At 37.1% G+C, this 21,004-nt stretch overlaps 1 protein-coding gene and 1 long non-coding RNA gene across 5 annotated transcripts in view; one reads left to right on the top strand and one right to left on the bottom strand.

The window, feature by feature from the left end:
• The window catches only part of LOC115494388 (uncharacterized), a 124,705-nt gene extending 105,865 nt beyond the window's left edge, over positions 1 to 18,840 (top strand). Inside the window, exons 3-4 of one of the 2 annotated variants that reach the window (XR_012055131.1) lie at positions 2,433 to 2,494; positions 18,471 to 18,840. This is a non-coding gene — a long non-coding RNA (uncharacterized lncRNA). The remainder of the gene's footprint in view (positions 1 to 2,432; positions 2,495 to 18,470) is intronic. The other variant, XR_003959394.4, reaches the window with a different exon arrangement.
• Positions 1 to 20,573, bottom strand: part of WDR27 (WD repeat domain 27) — a 92,278-nt gene extending 71,705 nt beyond the window's left edge. Inside the window, exons 1-16 of one of the 3 annotated variants that reach the window (XM_072927137.1) lie at positions 19,925 to 20,573; positions 18,935 to 19,076; positions 16,559 to 16,683; positions 15,982 to 16,095; positions 14,618 to 14,669; positions 14,067 to 14,137; positions 13,073 to 13,187; positions 11,630 to 11,759; positions 8,482 to 8,585; positions 7,993 to 8,060; positions 6,054 to 6,187; positions 4,577 to 4,653; positions 3,032 to 3,110; positions 2,451 to 2,522; positions 1,229 to 1,332; positions 48 to 137 (exon numbers count right to left, since the gene is read on the bottom strand). In XM_072927137.1, the coding sequence (XP_072783238.1) occupies positions 48 to 137; positions 1,229 to 1,332; positions 2,451 to 2,522; positions 3,032 to 3,110; positions 4,577 to 4,653; positions 6,054 to 6,187; positions 7,993 to 8,060; positions 8,482 to 8,585; positions 11,630 to 11,759; positions 13,073 to 13,187; positions 14,067 to 14,137; positions 14,618 to 14,669; positions 15,982 to 16,095; positions 16,559 to 16,683; positions 18,935 to 19,076; positions 19,925 to 20,107 (1,660 nt within the window). In that variant the 5' untranslated portion in view covers positions 20,108 to 20,573. The remainder of the gene's footprint in view (positions 1 to 47; positions 138 to 1,228; positions 1,333 to 2,450; positions 2,523 to 3,031; positions 3,111 to 4,576; positions 4,654 to 6,053; positions 6,188 to 7,992; positions 8,061 to 8,481; positions 8,586 to 11,629; positions 11,760 to 13,072; positions 13,188 to 14,066; positions 14,138 to 14,617; positions 14,670 to 15,981; positions 16,096 to 16,558; positions 16,684 to 18,934; positions 19,077 to 19,924) is intronic. The other 2 variants (XM_072927136.1, XM_030268340.4) reach the window with 2 other exon arrangements.
• Positions 20,574 to 21,004: the final 431 nt, after the last annotated feature.

Here is a 21,004-nt window from a genome sequence, read left to right as displayed (position 1 = left end):
ACTCAACCATATAGTATATCTTTTTATAATATCATTCATAAATTTACCTGAAAAAACATCATGCACATCAGTGAGATTGGAATTGAATACCAGCACAGTTTTGTCAGCCAGGCCACAAGCCAGCCGCTCTCCATCCCCTAAAAAGGAGATAATTTAATGATTTACATCTGAAAGCAAAAAGGAGCCAATATGGTGCTTCTTTTAATCATAAAAAAATCATGTAGGCCACTACAACAAAACAAAACCCAGATATTAATTTCATACATTTAACATTATTTATTGACATTACAAATTAGTGTTGCAGAATTTGGTAGGATTTTGTAGGCAAATTCATTTCTTGTCCTGACATTCTCTAAATAACAAATCTTTAACTCAAAAAAAATCTGAAATTTTTGCTTAACTGGGCTTATTTAAGCCTGTGTGTACATGCATGGATGTGGCAGAGACAAAAAGAAAAAGAAAGGTGTTTCTTCCTCAAACTAAAAGATTTATACTTAAAACATACTAGTAAAACTCTCTAGAGAACAGAGATGTTTGGAATATATTTTAGCAAAGTGACTGATCACATCTAATTACTTTTATTTACTGAGGATAAAAGTTTTTCTTGTCCTCAAAACACAAATTTTTAAGTTTTGAAATATTTTGAAATATTTTGCCTTGCAGGGTGTACATTGGCATAGTTATATACATGGTAGAATGCTTGATTGCTAATCTAGGAAGTGCTTTCTGCTTAATCAGATTTACATTGGAACTGACTAAACCTATTGCAAGAGTCATTTATCCAAAGCAGTTAACAAAAATGCCTCTCTTTGGATCACACAGAAGAATTCTTTTTCTAATATTTCAATTTACAATAATTGAATAATATATAATAAATATGAGTATTTTTGAAACACAACTTCAGTATTTAATATACCCTAATGAAACTAAGGGTGTTAGAAAATAAATTCTTTAGTGAAAGAACTCTTAGTTTTCAAGTAGTAGTGAGAAAGTCAAAGAAAAAATTCAAAAGGAAACAAGACATAAAATCAGAAATAGAATCCTGTTGCATATGTAGTAACAGTTTGCATGGTTTTGCATGATAAAAAATTATGATCAAACAGTATGTGGTACTGCCAGAGTTTTCTCTTTTATCCACACTAAATCCCTGTCTTTAGAAACTATGCTACACAAATTTTGTATTTCTGCACACTGTCACAACTGCACTTTTTATAAAGCTTGTACTTACCAGAATATTGAACACAAAAAATTGGGGTTGGTTTACAAGTAACAGATATCTCTTTCTCATATTTGATTGGAGGATAACTTTCCAATGGATAGTCTTTATTTTTACTTCAAAGAAGGAAAAAAGAAAGAAACTATTACATCTTTATTTCAGTTATGAAATAAATGTGCTTTGGGAATTATTCCAAACATCTTTATATAAATATTTGCTGGAGAAAATATGTCAACTCCAATGTAAGAGCCAAACTCATTGTAAATTGTTATATTTGAACTACTCCTTCCAGTAAGAATTGTGAATTCACAAGATCAAGAACTAAAATTATTTTTTTGCCAGAAAATGTAAGTCACAAAAGCACTTAAAGAATCTAAATTCTACCTTGTTTACAAAGACCTTGTGCCAAAATGCAATATTAACTTAAAAAAAGCAATTTAAATAAGCAACCCACACGAAACTTAAAACACTAAGTAGCTTAACCTATATAAAACAGTGCCAAAACCAAAGTTGAAATTATCTCAAGTACTCATGTAAAGTCTTCCTATGTGTGCAAGGTACACAAAAACTTAGTCTTGAGCTATTAAATGGGTTTCTTAACACTTTACCAGCTCTTTTTAAATGAGAAAAATTATGGCACCAATCATTCTTTACTGTCATGTTTGTATAATATAAAGCAAAGAGTATATAATAGTAATGAGAAAAAATGTGTGCAATATCCCCATTTAACATTCCATATACATTAACATGAAAATGCCAGCTTTAGAAAAGCTTTTGTTCTTTGTGACCAGTGATAAAAAGTCCACTGGTCAGTTTGCACTATTACATATACTCTGTATAAACTCATTAGAGTAAGTTTGCATTAAATTTAGGTAACAAGATTTTAGGGGTGTATGAGGGACACGATCTGAAATCACTTCTCCCAGTGCCATATTCAGTTATTTTTTGGACTAGAACTGCAGGGACTCCGCTTCCAACTATATTTGGCACCTGTTCTTCCTACCAACGCAAATCTAAGAAAATAGATATGCATATTTTCTTTTATATGAAGCACTCAAATTTAATTCACAGTCTGATAAACCAAATCACTTGCTGCAGCAATACATTTTATATCAAATTTACCAAGCCTTAATTCTAGTGGCAACCTTTACTGAAAAGTTCCAACAACAGAAACATTTTTAATTTAATTTGTGTTAATTTGTTCCTCCGCTAACAGAGCCATTAGATGACTTACCATTTACAACTGGTCTTCCACTTTGATGCCTCTTTTTTTTTCAGGTTAGTATTTGGAGAAAACATGGTCATGCTACAAGAGAGAAAACATACACTCTTATAATGAAATGTTAAACTTTGCATAGGAGAAACAGCTTTTTTCAAACAAAAGCAACCTATTTCCACCTGTAGGTAATGTCACTAGATAAGAGAATGTACACTTTGATGAAAATATAAACGTCTAATATTCTAATGCCTGAGATTAGACCTTGATTTCTGTGAGTTATTTGTTGAATAGCACATTCTGAATGTCAAAATCCATACAAATAAAGTTCTCAGACAATACTTTCTGCAAGCTGAAAAAAACAAGAGTCCAGTCAGATTAAAGAACCTGGCCACTAAATAGGGATTTCAAAAAGAAGTTGGCCAATGACTAGAAGCTGTGAACGTTTTGGTTTACAATATGTTTTTAAAATTATTTCCTTTGATAATATCATTACTATTTTTCACAGGTGATTAGTTTCACAGTCATGAGCCTACATAATTATGTGAAAAAATATCACACACCAATAAGGCAGGGAAAGTAGTAATATTTCTACTCACTGTGGTGCTGCTGTATATCCTGATGACTTAATTTTATTATGGAAAACCAATGGTTTATCCTTCACTGTGTTCTTTACTCCTGTAGGGAAAGAATTAAATTTACTTAAAATGTTTTTATAACATTATATTTTTACTTTTAAAGTAGATATTAAGTATTTATATTGTGCAAAACTATTTCCTTATGTTACAAAACACAAACAACCAATCACCCTAAAATAATGATGACTGAGAAAAGGAAAGATATATGAACTGTTACATGGTACAACATCCCTCCTCGTACTTATATGAATAAGTAGAAACTTCTTTAAACTTTGAAGTAGCAAGAATACTGTTCTGAATCACTTTTTTCACCATTCATTTCAGTTAGAAAAGTGTTTTCTATCTTCCTCTGCTTGGACTTTGTATGCATTAGCTATAATGTATTCACAGCCTATATCTGGACTAAGGAATGGATCTAAAGATCATGAACAAGCTGCCTGGTGGGTTACCTAAAAGTGTTTGTGCTCCTGGATGGCTCAGACCATGGCTAATATCAGCATGCTCAGCTGTACTAGGAAGCCCAGTGGGCACCCCTCAGCTCCAAACTGAGTATTTCATATCAGCAGAAACAAACTAAACAAATAAACCTTTTAAAGGGGGAAAATTTGTTGATATTCCAAGGGAAAAAACCCAGATACATTGGGACACATTTACTTATGTTGAGGGTAGAAGTCCCATCAAATACCACTAACTATCCTTTCTCTTTATACAGTAATGAGGCACAAAAAGGCCGTTCCTGAGAAGCTCCCAGTAACACATGCCTGAAGAGACCAAAGGATTTCATTACAGTATTTATCCATCTGGTCATGGGATGTCAACAAAGGCAGCACACTTGTCAGTGCTAGGTGTCCAAGGCAGCCTGGAATTCTAGATAAAACTCTGTAGATATATTCTGAAAATACCATAAAACCTTAGAGATATAACCTTTGACAATTAACGAGCAAAATACATGCAAATGGTAAGGATTGTTGCTCATCAAAAGAAGCTACAAGTGCTTCAATGGTAACTGGACATCAGATCTCTTCTTTTAAGCAGTAGAATATTGAGACAAAAATTAACTTCCTAAACATCCAGTACTGGCAGAAGATTATTTAGAACAACAAAAATACACCAAAGCATCTGTTTGGTATATTGCATAATCAAAGTTAATAAAGAAATGACAATTTATACAGAAAAAATTACTGCATGCTATGGAAAAAGAATGGCTTACAAAAATTTAAAACTTCTACACTCTAACACTTAAAATTCACAGAAAATTCTCAGACAATAGTTTTTGAAAAAAGAAAAATACTTATAACCATAATTTTTAACTACGATTACATATGTATTATATGAAACATTAATAGAAGTCTAAAATTCTTCCTACTGAAGTGAAAATATAATGCAATATATATTTAAAACAAAAATTTACTTACTGATTGTATTAGGCACAAGCCAACTGGATTTCAGTTACTGTTATTAAAAATATAAGTTTATTAACTAATTTCAGGATTGGTTTATACTTACCAAGTGTTTTACTAGAAGGTCCTCTCATGTTCTTCTTTAAATTTTTACACAATGGAGAATTTGCCAATAAAGTACCCCTAAGTTATAAAATGAAGCACAAAAAAATTGATCAGTGCAATGAACAAAAATTTCAGATTAGAAAAAGGTGCCAAAACTAGTTTTTAATTATTTGTCTACATGTGCACGTACACATGCAACAGCAATGAAATTTTAATGAAAACAAGTTAGGCATAGCAAATCAGTTATCTCAGATATTCAGCAGCACAGACAAGCCTTGGCCCTGACTCAGTTCACAGACCATTGCTTTTACATGCTGGATTCCAGTTTTGTGAATATTAACTGATTATTTTATTTTAAGCATGGTAGTCTGCATTTTAGTGTATATTGCAGGGTTTTTTCCATCTTCAAAATGTCAGCATTTTCTCATAAATTATTTCTAGGGACATAAAGGACAAGAAAGTAACAACCAGCAGGGATTCACCAAGGGGAAGTCATGCTTGATCAGTTTGATAAACTTCTGTGATAAAACAAGTGGCTTGGCACATGAGGCAAGAGCTGTGGATATTGTCAACTTTGACTGCAGTAAGACTTTCCACACTGTCTCCCATAAGAACCTCACAGAGAAGCTGATCAGCTGTGGTCTGGATGAGCACACATTAAACTGGACTGGAAATCAGATTAACAACCAGGCCCAGACTGTGATGATCAAAGTCTAGTTGGAAAGTAGGAACTAGTGGAGTAACCTAGAGGTTATAACTCCATTCTATATGATTCCATGGATATAATAATTCCATTCAACATCTGCACTAATAATCTGGATAAGGTAGCAGAGTGACTCTCACCATGCTTATTGATGACTCAAAGCTGAGAGGAGTGTCTTAAAGAGCAGAAGGTTGTGTTGTCATCCAAGGAGACATTTATTGTCTGCATAAACGGGCTGACAGCAACCTTTTGAAGCTCAACAAGGTGAAAAGCTAAGTCTCTCAGCAGGGGATGAACAAGCCCATGCAGCAGTACAGGCTGTAAAGCAAACTCCAGAGCCAGGCTCTGTGCCCTAAACCCAGCAGCAGGACTGGAGGCAATACACAAAAATTGAAACACAGGATGTTGTCTCTCAACACCAGGAAACACTTATATACTGTGAAGGTGACTGAGCACTCGCACAGGCTACCCAGAGAGGTTGGGGCATCTCTCTCCATTGACATATTCTAAAGTTGTTTGGACATTGTGATAGGCAAATGACTCCAAGTGGCTCTGCTTGAGCAGGTGGTTGGACAAGATGACATGAAGAGGTGCCTTCCAAATTCAACTATTCTGTGAGTTCCCCCTCACAATACAACTAAAGCATGATAAGAAAAGATGCAAAATCAAACTATGTCAACAAGCAGCACTGTAGAAAACCATATGATACACTGTAGTGCCAGATAAAAAAAATCTATCATCGAACATGGAGAGAAAACATTTAATAATTCTGTACCTGGCAATGACTGACAGACTTTTCTCATTCTCACATGGGAGAAAATCACTGTGCTGAGTTCTCACTAATGCCGGAAGCTTAACTTCCAACACAGCAATCATATCTTCAAACATCGAGGCAATCAAGCATAAAACCTGCAGCAACCACCATAAGTTAACACCCCATTTACTTAATATAATTTAAGCTCAAAATATAATGCATTTATAATGAAAAGTAAAATCAATTTCTGAAATTTATAAAAATTAATCAAAAATATCCATGGGCTGTAATCTCTGTATTTTCCCCCCCTCTACGCAGCCCCCCCGAATAATCCGACTTTCCCAGAGATATGGGGCTATGAGGGGAGGAATACCAGGAGAGGGAAAGGTATTCAAAAGAGGCTCTTACGCCAAGGGTGTTGGAACAGCTCTCTTTATTCTGTGGTGTCCATGGGAGAGTGGGGCAAAAAAGAGAGAGCAGGAAGTTTTAGGGGTCTATATAGGTTTTGGACAGGGTGGGCTTGCCTGGCTCTCCGCCAACCCCGTTGGGGCAGGAAGGAGGATCCAGGGGTTATCTTGATCAGAGCCACAGGGTCCCGGGGAAAGGGGGGCAAAAGGGGTGTCCATGAGCTCACCGTAACAATGTGCTTAATCGTGAAGAGCATTAAGTGGTAGAGTGTTTAAAGCTATCCTTCAAAAATATGCCAATATTGCTTAAATGTGTTTTAACAAACTTACATACATAACAGTGACAGAAATTCCAACACCACCTACACTAGAGACAATCCTGCAATAAGAGTTGTGAGAAAAGAAGCACACATGGAAGAAAGACTGGCTTCAGCAACATGATGAGAACATGCTAAGAGCTGAATTTAAACAAAATCCACCTCTAAAGCAAAAGACTTCTATGTTAAATATGTAGCCTAGATTGAGCTTACATCTGTAGGAAAACTGCAAAACCAAAAATAGAGTACACAGATAAGAATACCTTCCATTTCCTTAAATTCACTTTTGGTGGCTTTCAACAGGAATTTTCTCACAACCTGTTGGGATCCATCCCCAAACAGGCCACCAATTGTTAGCATCAGTGCTTGGCACCAATCAATGGTGGATGGAAACTGACTGTCACTGTTATGTTTATTATCTTGCTGTAAGACTTTCATACTTTCTCTCTGTGGGTTCCCACAAGCAGCTCCTCACAGCACTGACTCCTTTTCTTTCTTCCACACAGCTGCCTGACTTCTCTTCGTCTCTATCACAACCAACTGACCCTTTCTGTCCCTAGCAGCACATACAAACACTTACTGTCCCTAAGATGAACACCTGACCCTTTCTGTCTCTAACACAACCACATGACCCTTACTCCTCACAGCAGCACAGCCAACAGACTCCAACCCTCCACCAGCTACCCCAGGCTTTTATAACACCCATCCTTATTGGACCATCCTTATTGGACACAGCTGTGACGTGTTAAAGGCAAGGCTGTTCCTACTCTTTGGTAATTTGTACAGCTGCAACTCCTCAGGGGTAAGATTGCCTTCAGCACTATCTCTGTTCTCCAACAATCCATCCTCTCACAACATCCCAAACAGCTTTGACAGATCCTTTAGAAGGATTTAGAAGTAGCACATCCTAACTTTTTTTTGAGAAACATATATTTTTTTTCCTCTTAAAAGATTTGCTCTGCTTCTTCAGTGGTCATTCTTGACATTCAAGGTACATCCTGAACACTGTAACAATTCACCTTTTCCTTATTAATCACTTTGGATTGTATATAACCTGTGAGAGCTTCAAACGAGCAGATTCCATAATGAAGAATCAACCCTCTTCAAAGAAATTACTGTGCAAGTCACATTAAATAATACATATCTGCACTAATCTGTTAGCAAAATGTGCAAATATTTATTGAAAACAACTGTAACTGTTAAAATTTATTAAAGCAATTTTTACTGTATACTCACCTTTCCATTAGCTGCCTTCCTTGTTAATGCACATGATCTGGCTATCCGAATGCTGAGGTCACTGTAATCTTTACCAAAGAAGAACAAAATAATACCTGCATTTCACAAGGAAAAAACCTAACTCTAAGACAACACAAAAAAATCACTCATACTAATTTAACATGACCCTAATCCACTGTTTTCAGAGTATATCATTCTATTTTACCCTCAAATTTTAATGAAGCAGAATAAGATTATTTTTATTTAACACTTATGAACTGCAAAATTGAATAAAAATTAACTGCTAGTCACTACACAGATCTAGCACCAAGGTGTCTTCTGAGAAAAGTCACCAGGGCCAGGAAAATATACACAAACTATTAGGAAAAAAAACATTTTTAAAAACATTTGGTTTCTATTGTATTCTGCTATTTCACAACCTAATTCTTACATTATTTATGTCAGGCAACAAAAGCAATCACAATATAATAATATATCTTTTAAGCATACCTCTGTAAGATAAAACAGCTTCTAATTCAAAGTTTGCCAAATTAATTATTAACAAGCCAGTGGAGGTTCCTATCCAAAAATAGCTAGTATTCTGGGAAGAATATCTATTAAAACAAGGAGAAAAATATCTCTGAGTAGGATAAAACAGCTTTTCTTACTGCCATACAACAAACAGAAATCGAGTTTTTTAATGCTTATTGCTCAGTCCCAGTACAACAATAATAAAGCACGCACAGAGAAAATATATTAAATTTAAACCTTTTTTCCCAAATCTGTAGCTCAAAGTTTCAAGCAAAATTGGTGAAGTTCTGAAAACTAAGAGCAGAACACAATCCTTGACTTCATGTAAGTGCTTCATGGCACATCTAAAACTGCACAGGAAATACTTTTCTTCAAAAAATTACTGTGGTTTTTAAGAGTTGGGAGATGATAAAAGCATCATATACACAAATTCAAACCAAGCGGTAAATCTACTCATAGTTTACTTTAACCACTCTTATATGAACACCCAAAACACAGGAAATTCAATGTATGTTTTTACACAAATCAAGTACAAGAGAAAAGCCAGTACAACTGAAGGGAAAAAAACCAAGGCAAGTCTGGAATGTCTGGCTCAGCCTGTTCTTAGTGGCAGCACTATTGCAGTTGGGTAATGAAATCCAGCTTCTGCAAGCACCACAGAGTAAAGCAATGGGTTTGTTAATTTCAGTTAACCGCCTCACAGAAGAAATATATTATCAAGCACACGATAATTGTAACAAAATAGCAAGCAGTTGTCATTCTCAAAAAACCTAAAAAAATGTTGATGCCCCAATAAATAAAAATTGGCATCAACATTTTAATAAATTTTCTAAATAGGAGTCAGTAGGCTTATTAGTTTGATTTAAAATCAGACCACAGAGTTGAAGGATATGAAAAATATGATGCTGTAACTTGGTATGAAAAAAATCCCTGTAGTGGCTTAGTACTATTTTTATCCCCCCCCAAAAAACAAACAAACAAACAATCAAACAAAAACACAAACAAAAAAAAAAAAAAGACCAAAAAACCCCCAAACCCTAAATGTAGTCAAATATGTTAAGAAGCAGACTGGAAAAGACAGTTTCATTTCTGGTTTGTGATACTTTTAACATGATGTGAATAATTTTATTTGTGGTTTGCACTACTTTCATTACGACAGTAACAGACTGATTTAATTTGCAAATTCTTTGAATTATGTATAAAGAAGTGTCACTATCAAGTTATTACAAACACCATAAAGTGATATATCCAGCAAGTTTAACTCACTCCAACTTTATAATAATAAAATCCATTGTGATGAGATTGCTCAATGTAAAAAAGCTTAGGAAAGTGGGAGATGCCTAATTTTGGACATCAGTGTTCCAAAATTGTTTCATTGTTGCTTTTCATTGCAGACAGGTATAGCAGTGTATCAGGGATTGCTCAATTCAGACAAATCTGAAGCACTTGCTAAAACCAATACACTGCAGACAAATATGAAGCACTTGCTAAAACAAATACACTGTCTTTAAAAAATAAATAGAAAAAAAAATTTATAAACACAAAACTCTCAACACAAAATATAATAGAACTGAATTAATAGTAAGAATTTAATGGCCATGGTTGTCTATAAGCAGAACAAAACCTTCAGCTGCAATGTGATAGCTGATATAATAGACCTTAGATGGAGTCTGTGAAGCAGTAACAGGTGGGTATGGAAAAGTGATTTTATCTCAAATCAGAAAATTATTTCAAATAATCCATTACTGTGTATCTATTTCAGGCAACCATGTCCCAAAAGGTGATTAAAAAATAAATGAGACTGAGTTTCATAAGTTTTCAAAATCAAATATTAAAAACATTATACAAACCATGCCTTCTACAAGGTACAAACTATTTTATCCAGAAGTGCAGAAGTAACTTGTTCATGAGCTGTAATTTGCTGTCCCAGGAGGGAACACCATAGTAGCTGGCACTGGACTAACAGAGTAAAAAACATATGAAAAGCCTGCATATGCAAAGAGGGTAATTCCGGCTAAAGGTAAAATTGAACAACTTCACTAGGGATATGATGGGTTCTTTATTGCCATAAAATTTGTCATCTTCAAAGATTTGCTGCTGTTCAAATCAAACTTAGAGTTGTGATGAAGGCAAAGCTTTGATACTTCGAGAGTGGTATTATACAAGCAATATGACAGACAGTGGTAATTCATCATATGACCTTCAAGTACTGCCACTGCATTAAAATATATCTGAGATGTGAATCTTAAAAATCACCACTTCCTTCCTCTCAGTGGTGGTACTTCTAAATATGCAGGCATCATGAAAATAACAATGAATAATTACTTAAGATAAAGACAACCAAAATTGTCCAGGACTGCTGGATATTTTTCTTCTTCGTTTATCAAAAGTTATTTATATATCTAACGAGATTAATCAATTCCATCTGAATAACCCACGACATAGCAAAGGTTAGGACAAGAGTTTTCTAAAACATGGTGTGGCTGAGAAATTTGCACAAGTGATAATCATAAATTACAACACAAATAGGTTGTTATTTGAGACAGTTCTTGTGGGAGTGTCCTGAACAAATCTCCAGGTGCCTGATAATAAACATTTCTTCAGGAAAGAAATGCAATGCAATGATTAATTCTACTGGCTAACCAATTCCATGGGAATGAGTAAAAGCATCATATTCTGAAACATCTGTCCCTCTGACAGAAGTTTGACTGGAGCAGGTTATGTAGTTCAAAAATTATTTAAATTTGGAAGACAAATTGATACAGTCACACAGTGGCTGCATCACATATTGCTTTAGGAAAGCAAATGCAAAATAAATTTGATTTACCAATTACTTTTTAACTCCTCTAATTAGCTGGTATCAATAAATGTTACAATGGATAGTCTCAATGACATTTTTATATAATTATTTTTCAGAATAAAACCCAGTTTTAATTTTGTATCAGCTTGTGTACATTATCTTCCTAAGAGTAGGCCACTAAAGCTTGCTAATCTCTAAAAGCATTATTTGATTTTCCTATTGCCTTTTTCAAAAAATACAAGTTTTCAGTGAAAATAATCCAAGCATAAATAGGAACTCCATGAAATACATTTGACTCAAATACTAAGTTATATTTAAAGGACTTACGTGTTTTCCTCATTATGGAAACATACAAAAAAGTCACAATGTTCAATTAAGAGGATAGGCAATGATGTTTCCACTGATCCTTCTGGTCTCATGTCTGTTTTGCAAAGCTTGGAATTATTTTGCCCTTCACCTAAGAAAGTCAACAATATCAACTATCAAAATACTATGAAATAAGGGAAACAGACAGGATTCAAGAGATAATTTGTAGTAGTCATGAAAAACTAAGACCACACTCAAGAAACTTCTATTTTGAAAGATGGATATTTCCTAGGAGCCAGTTTTGCTCATTATTACATGAGGTTTTTCCACATATCTAGAGACAAAATCCAAAGATCCTACTTACGAACTGAAAACAAGTTTGCATATTTTACGTGTTTTCATATCAAGAAATGACACTGAAAGTCATATTCCAAGAATCCTTAAATATGCTGAGTATCTTTCCACTTAGCCTGAAAATTCTCTTGACACTAAAGCTACAACATAATCCAAAAGCAAGATGAAAATCCACCTCAGTTCCCTGTTCCCAAGGAGTCTCCAATCCATTCTGTTTGTGTAATTCACACTCAGGAACTACTAGCATCAAATTCAGCATTAGACACAGACATTACATCATTCTCAAACATTGAAGTCAGATCCATAGATTTTAAATGACAACAAGAAATGTAGGAGTTTTTCTCCTTAGGTTAGGACTTCAGGATTATGGAAGCTGGACCACTAGGCAGGTAAGAATACAACAGTCATTGATCCAGAAAAAGAGCAAGCATGGGAAACCAGATTTCCTTTTCCCTAGGAAAGCCACAGCAGTGCTGAGGGGACATGGGTCTGTACCTCACCAGGGAGAGGGTGGCCTCCCATTGTACCCAGGCTGTCACCTACTCATGGCCATCCCAAGGCACTACAAGGGAATGATCAAACCAGTCTGATACCAGGGAATCACTGCTGGGTTACCAGGGCAGCCTATAAAGATTTATGTGTACTCTGTGTTATACCATTAGAAATATCACAGCCAGAGAAATATCATATTATGAAGGCACTGGTATAGATTAAAAAAAAAAAAAAAAAAAAAAAGGAACTTCAAAGGTAACTGAGAAATAGTACTCCATTTTGACAAGGTATTAATTTTTAGGCACTAGTTCTGTTCTCACTGAGGCCTTGGACAACGAATTCAGTAAAAACAAATACTTAATAGTGTACATAATGCAATATTTCATGAACAAATGCACTGGCCAAGAATTTAGAATTTATTACATACATACATGCATAATTCCTTCCAGATACACCAATACCCAACTACATATCAGCTTCAATAAGAATTCCATGCCACAGTCTAAGACTCATAAGTCTGTCACTTACGATAAATTATCATGGTAAAAAAAGCACACAATCAGTAGCCAGTAACAACTGGGCTATACCATAAACAGCATTCTAGGAGCATTGTGCTACCTATCTCTTTGCCAGATTTCCACACTTTCTTACAGAATTTCTCTTGTTCTTTCTTTAAGTCAATATGTGCTATGCAACGGTAATTATGTTCACTGATTACACTGAAGATCCAAAGCTGCAAGAAAAAGAAAAAGCTATTGCAATAACCTTTTGACACTAAAGATAAAGCTTACATGAATACAAACTAAAGATCCAACATTTAAAACTGTAGATGTAATTAGTGAGCTTTTGTATATGGCATCTCACCTTGGACAAGAACTCCAATTACATGTTGTTAAAGATGCTAAGACTGTTAAAGATAATCAAAGCAGCAATGATCAGTTTGAGCTGTACATCTAATTCTCGCATGTTTATGTGTTTTGAAAAAAAGCTTCTTATAGACTATTTCTCACAATTAAAAATCACAGGTGACATGCATGGAATTGCTCACTGGGTCATGTGCATGAATTTCATTTATACCTTTCTTGGTTTAGATACCACTACAGTTAAAGCTTTCATTTTCTCCAAAATTACTGAACAGTAACATTGAAGAAAAACATCTGGAAATTATCATGTAAATATATTCTTACCATTAGAGAGGCAGTGAAATGGATATTCACATTGACAACATTTTTATTAGAATTCCCACATGCTGAAATCATAACCTCTTCCATTTAATTGTCATGCATTTCTTTTTTTTGGCCAAAATAAGAGAATCCTATTTTTCACCTTTTTTCTCTTAAAACAGATATATTTATAGCCTCTCAGCTCTTCTTACATAATCACTGATTGTGCTCTTAAAAGTTTTCCTGGTTTTCAGGAAAAAATTCTGTATTTTAATAGAGGTCTTACTTACCATTTATGGTTTAAACTAAAAGCACTGAATTATGCTTATTAAAATAACTCTTTTAACAATTCAAAAAAAATAGGCAGTTTGTGAACCTTTTTTATAGACAGAAACATCAATAATAGTTGACTCTTGACACAGAGACTGAGTTTAATGAACAATTCTTACCTGTCCCTCAGTACATCCAGTGATAATCTGTTTGTTTTCTTCATCAATTAACAGACTTAGCAAAGGAAATGCTGCTCACAAAAGAAAGATAAAAGCATTTCTAGAGTAGACACAAATCTGATATTTAATTAAAATACATGATTCAAATTTGAATTTTCTTATTTATAAAGAGAGGGGGAAAAAGCCCTTACTGCAGCTCTCATGGTTGTGTGCCTCAGCCTTTGTGCTGCTGAGGGCTTTCTGTTTGCAGCTCTCTGGATTGCCCATCACTTAAACTGCCATGGCAGTGGTTTCCTGCACCTGTTACCCAAGCTGCTGTGATATGGTTTGCAGACTTGTTTATGAAAGTACACTAAAACTATACATTGGGAAGCAGACTTTAAAGGAAAAGGTATTTACTGTTGGCTTTAAAGGATAGTATGTTTACTGCTACCTTGTCTACAAGTATTATTTTCACTAAATCAACCCAAACTAAATAATAATCATAGATTATTATTTAGAGATAGGAAGTTTTGGCTATACAAAAATACATTTAAAAATAGAAAAATTACCTGTTATTATTCCTGACTGATATATTAACTGACTGGTAGAATAGTCCCACACCTTGTGATAAAAAAAAAATTAAAAAGATATAAAGATAGGTATCTACTTAAATATCTATGGAAAACATAATTTTGACAGCCATCACATAGTGAAAACAGAGCAAAACAGTCACTAAAAGTTATATTCTTAAGAAATATTTTCCTTTTCAGCACCTGTTTCCATTTATGAAGGGTTTTGTCCAACTGATAATCATCCCTGGTGGAAAAGGGCAAACTCACATGATATGGATACATAAAGTATCAATTTTTCTTAGGTTGATCTTTCAGTGTTTTTAGCTAAATTTATGAAAAGGCATGAGGAGAGGAGAGGAGAGGAGAGGAGAGGAGAGGAGAGGAGAGGAGAGGAGAGGAGAGGAGAGGAGAGGAGAGGAGAGGAGAGGAGAGGAGAGGAGAGGAGAGGAGAGGAGAGGAGAGGAGAGGAGAGGAGAGGAGAGGAGAGGAGAGGAGAGGAGAGGAGAGGAGAGGAGAGGAGAGGAGAGGAGAGGAGAGGAGAGGAGAGGAGAGGAGAGGAGAGGAGAGGAGAGGAGAGGAGAGGAGAGGAGAGGAGAGGAGAGGAGAGGAGAGGAGAGGAGAGGAGAGGAGAGGAGAGGAGAGGAGAGGAGAGGAGAGGAGAGGAGAGGAGAGGAGAGGAGAGGAGAGGAGAGGAGAGGAGAGGAGAGGAGAGGAGAGGAGAGGAGAGGAGAGGAGAGGAGAGGAGAGGAGAGGAGAGGAGAGGAGAGGAGAGGAGAGGAGAGGAGAGGAGAGGAGAGGAGAGGAGAGGAGAGGAGAGGAGAGGAGAGGAGAGGAGAGGAGAGGAGAGGAGAGGAGAGGAGAGGAGAGGAGAGGAGAGGAGAGGAGAGGAGAGGAGAGGAGAGGAGAGGAGAGGAGAGGAGAGGAGAGGAGAGGAGAGGAGAGGAGAGGAGAGGAGTGCATACAGTAACCCAGTCCAATAATCCCAAAAAGGAAAATTCAAATTTATTTCAGCAGACTCAAAGGGTAATGTTTTCCTTCAGCTTAGCATACCTGAAACGCTTCAGTAACAGCCAAGTTGATCAAAATATATTATTTCTATTTGCCAGATGATAACAATCATTAAGTTAATACTTCAATGTCGAAAGTTTTGAATATACAAAACCTGTATTTTTCTTTTTAAAAAGAGCAATTAATTTTTGTTATAATTTCCCAAGCAATTTGAAGAACAATAGTCTTATATGCAAAAGTTTAAGATATTTTTTACTTAATCTTCAGAGTATATTTCAAGGGGAATAAATAAGAATAGTTCACATATTCACTACATTTTTTTTTTTTGAAGTTCATCTTTACAATTTCCTTGCCTTAAAGGTTCTGTCTTCTGACACTGATATGAGCATACTTTTCTCCCATGTGCAAAATTCAGCAGCAGTCACCGGAGCCACGTGTCCATGCATTTCAGCTAGTATAGCTTCATTCTGTGATTAATCAAGTCAAAAATAAAAAACAAAATAGATTTCAACATAAAATTGACAGTTAAGTGTTTTAATAATTAATAACTCTTGCTAAGCATTGTCAAATTTATTTTCAAAGTATAAGTCAGTAAGATTTTTATTGAAACTGAAGTTCTGTATACCATCCTGCTGGCAAAGCCACTACACATTACTTTTGCTTCTTCAGACTGAATGATACAGGAAGAGTTTTTCAGATGACAGAATATTTTCCACTTTTAAGTTATTGAGATACCGTTTCATTTCAACTCTTTAAACATAGCCTTCTATCTGATATATGATGTATTATCAAGTGCCAGTTCCTACTCATTTTGTGACACAAATGAATGTTTTTGCTTAATTTTACTAACATTTCTCTATCATAATTTTATTTTAAAGTGATTAAGTAAAAGAAATACCAGTACCATGGCTACAAACAATGCTATCTCACCTTTGCACTTAACATGTAGATCTGATTTCCAGCACATACTGCCACTTGTTGATCATCTGGACTAAATCTTACATGAAGCACCATTCCCAAAAGAGTTCCTATAACAATTCCTCGAGGTGTAAACCCTGCAGCAATTGTATTGTTAGTGAGACTCAATGAAATATAAAAATCTAGTGCAGTGAGATTCTTAGAAAATTTGCATAGCAATTACTAACCACAAAGCTGTCCCAGTTTCTGTCAGGAATATGTACAGAAAAACACATTGTTTAAATACACCAGGGTATTGGAAAGAAAAGCATAGAACTATGGGCCACCAGAATTCCTCCATCTGCCCTGTTTCCTAGATATGATCTATCACTCCTTATGATAATAATAAATCCCATCAAATCACGCTTTCTTGCTTCAATTGAAGATTGCAAGGGAAAGGATTGTTGGAGTAGGATGATGTGCCCATGGAACCCACTACTGCCACGTTCATTTTGGAGTAAGAAATCCTAACTGAAGCCCAGCAAAACACAGCTTTGAAAAATACTTCTGCAAGAATATGCCAGTTGTTCAGCCAAAAAGTAGAGGATTTTTCTTCTCTGCTTTTAATTTTTCTGTAGGAAAACGCTGAAAGAGAAAGTACACCACTAAATATCATTATAGACTCAAATAAGACTAAATCTGAGAACAGGTCGTGTTTCTATCGTGTCTTCATTATTTCATTCTGGTCACCTCACTGGTTCAAGTAGATTGGTTTCTGCTGATCCCTATTTTATAATGCTGCCCTTAATGATGTAAGAATGGTTTGGATATGTCACTAAATTTTAGGATTTCATAGGAACGAATTATCTAGAATACAAGCATAACTACAGGTGTCCTTTCAGGCTTTCATATTAGATGCTGTGGAGTCTTTTTACAATTGATTAACAGGGCAAGATCACACAAAGAATTTCTTAACTACTTTGACAAAGTTTGTAAGAAATAATATGAGAAAACATGCCAAGAATGTGCAGAGGACAGTCTATGGAGACAAAGTCTCTATAGTATCTGCTGAAGAGTCCATAGATGGAGAGAAAATGAAAAAATCACGCAGCAGACAATCTGGGTGCCAAATGCCTTTGTATCAAAACTACACATACTCTTTACCTCTCTACTGCTTTCTATACCTATCTTCCAGTTTTATTTCCTCCAAATTCACAGTCCCATTTTATTTCCAGTTCCTCAAATACCCTTTGGTTCTCTGTGTTACTCTTACATGGTTTAAAATTTAATAGTTAACTTTTTTTTATAACATTGATAATGTTAATATTTTCTTTACAACATTGGTTTCATAGTATATAGATTTACAAATTCAAAAGAGAGCAGAGTGCAAGAGAACTCCCTCACATTAAATCATTGACAAATCTCTAATTACAGGTAACAAGGAGGAAACTTTTAATAGTGTGGTACAATGCCATGCAACTTAAAATATTGTCACTAAAAGGGGTCAGACTGCCACTGGGAATCCGGTGAATTATGACTCTGGGGATCTTGCTCTTTTTTTTGTTTGTTTTTTTTTTTTCTTTTATTATTCTTCTACTTTCCAATGAATTTAAGCTTGCAGAGAGGTTAGCACTGCTCCCTAGAATCTAATTGGTTGAGGCTCCAAACCAAGATGGTGGTCAGGACACTAAAATTCCTATTCTCTGTGTGTTATGTCACCACAATGCTCTTTCACTCATGCACTCTTCTCCCAAATCAGATACTTGCATTGGCCTCTCTTGCACACACACATGAAAACAATGTTCCAGAAGCAGAGGGAGAGGCAAAGCAGAATATGAAACCCTAGTTCCACAAGTATTCCAGAAAAGGAAGTACTTTGGTGTTGCATGTGTAATTATGCAGTACTGCTATGATTAATTTTTCTTCTGTCCGTTTTACTCCACAGTGGCAGAGCGTCACTACCTCTGCTGCGCTTTTTCTGTGTTTGCCCCGAGGTGGCCCGCCGGCGCTGGTTCCCCCACAGCACCTCGGCCAGCTCCCGCCCCAGCTCAGTGTGACAATGACAGGAGTGGCTGTGCTGCCGGCCTGGTTCAACTCGGCAGTGCCGGAGAAGAGCAAGAGAGAAACACAGCATTAATACGGCTGTTCACGCTGCTGAATCTGAGTGGCTGAGGCATGCTTCTCAGAAATAAAACAATCTCGCTATAGAAGGAGCAGTGGGAGAAAAGGAGGTGTAGGAGTGGCCTTCCAAGGTTGTTGTGGCTCAGAAACTGGCTGAACACTGGTCTGAGTGATTGGTGGTGAATGGCTGCCTTTGCATCTTTGCAAATATATATGACATTTTGCTTATATGTCATATATATTTGCTTATATATATGACACATATATATTATATAAAAAATACTGTACCTTCTTGCACTTTCTGTGTACATTCATCAAGATTCCACACTATCACACGTTCATGAGAGGCAGAGCAGACAAGAAGTGGATTGCTTTTACTTCCAAATGACAGTGCAGAAACTGAGTAATGATGCCCTGACAAATATAATGGCTGACAAATGTAGATAAAGAAGAGTTAAAGAAACAAACAAAGATTTTGAATAATATAAAGCTACAAGTGGAACAATAACTTATTTTTATTTACAACTTTAGAATAACCTAAACTACAATGTAGCTGTACTGGTTTGGCTGAGATAGAGTTAACTTTTTTCATAGCAGCTTGTGGGGCACAGTGCTTTGGATTTTGTGAAAAAAAACAGCAAAGATAACACAGCAATGTTTTGGCTGTTGCCAAATACTGTTTGCACAGCATTGAGGCCTTCTCTTTTTTCCCACTTTTTCTCAGTTTCCCCATCCTAATAACAAGCTGAAGATGCATAAGAACTTGGTAGGGGACACAGCTGGAACAAGTATTTCAGTTTGCTGAACTGGCAAAGGGATATTCCCTACCATATGATGTCATGCTCAGCAATAGAACTGGGATATTGCATGCAAGATGTTGAGGCCTGGGACATTGACTCTAAGGTGGCTGTTGCTCAAAGCCTGTACTGAGATTTCTCTGGTTGTTGGGCGTGGTGATTGCTTTGGTATAGCTTTTTTTCTTTCTCTTCCCTTCACTCATTAAACTACCTTTGTCTCTACCCGTGACTTCTCACTTTTTCCCATCCTATGCTCTCCCCTATCCTGCTGGGAAGGAGTCAGCAGGAGACTGGGTTTAGCTGCCAGCTAAGGCCAGCCCACCACAAGAGCTTATTTTATTCTTATCACAGTAAAATGTTCATAACAAATGTTCATTTCCAGAATGGAAGTGAAACCTGACACTTCCACATTACGCTCAAGTATTTCATTTATAAATTAGTTTAAAGTAGCAGCCTACGAAGGGCTCTATTCTAGCTTTACCTGAGCAGTGGCTGCGTTCCAGACACACAACTCATTGCGACTGACAGGGAAAGCACAGTGCTGGTGACTGCATGCCAGCTGAAAGAGCGGCTCCGGCACTTTGCCTTTGAACACGCGTTTTTCGCAGACCACGTCAGCACCGCGGCTTCTTCCAGCGCCGCAGCGGGCCCCGGCGCCCTCCATCCTGCGAGCGGCCCCGCGGCGGAGCCGGACCACCGGGGCCGCCTTCCCCGCGGCTGCGTCCTGACCGCGGGGCCCGCGGGTCACGGCCCCGCGCGGGGAGGCGGAGAGCCCCAGCCCCAGCCCCGGCCCCGGCCCCGGCCCCGGCCCCAGCCCCAGCCCCGGCCCCAGCGCCGGCCCGTTGCCGGGGCAGCGCCGCCGCTGACGGGAGGCCGGGCGGGACAGACCTCGGTCACCCGCAGAGCGCGGCCGGCCCGCGGCGGCAGCGCTGTCCCCTCAGCTGGGCAACGGGCCCTGCCACCGGCTGCCTGCTGGCTCTCCACAGCCGTGCCTGGGCTGCACAGAAAGCAGCAAGGCCAGAAGGTCCAGGAGTGCCCCACTCGTGTCCCACTTGTGTGACACCAGCTGGAGCACTGCACTCAGCGCTGGGGACCCCAGGACAACACAGACATTGGAGCGGGACCTTAAGGAAGGAAGGGGTGAACATCTCTCCTGTAAAGACAATAAGAGAGATTTGGGTTCTTCACAGAATCACAAAGTCAGAATGGGCCAGATTGGAAGAGACCATGGTGCATCATCTGAGTCAGCCTCCCTGCTCAAGCAGAGTCATTCTAAAGCACATGGCACAGGATTGCATCCAGACAATTCTTGAATATTTCCGTATCCATATCTTGAGAGAAACTCCACAACCTCTCTGGGTAATCTGTTCCAGTGGATGGTCACCTGGATGATTCTTCCTCATATTCAGGTGGAACTTTTTCAGCCTGGAAAAAAGGCTCTAGGGACACCTTATAGTACCCTGTGAATATATAAAATAAGCATATAAGAAAGACAGAGAGAAACTTTTTGCCAAGACCTTTAGTGTCAGGATAAGGGGCAAAACCATTAAACTAAGAGGAG

Source organism: Taeniopygia guttata, chromosome 3, assembly GCF_048771995.1.
Source record: "Taeniopygia guttata chromosome 3, bTaeGut7.mat, whole genome shotgun sequence".
NCBI lineage: Eukaryota > Metazoa > Chordata > Aves > Passeriformes > Estrildidae > Taeniopygia > Taeniopygia guttata.
Note: the sequence above shows the minus strand (reverse complement) of the source record. Positions and strands in the feature narration are given on the sequence as shown.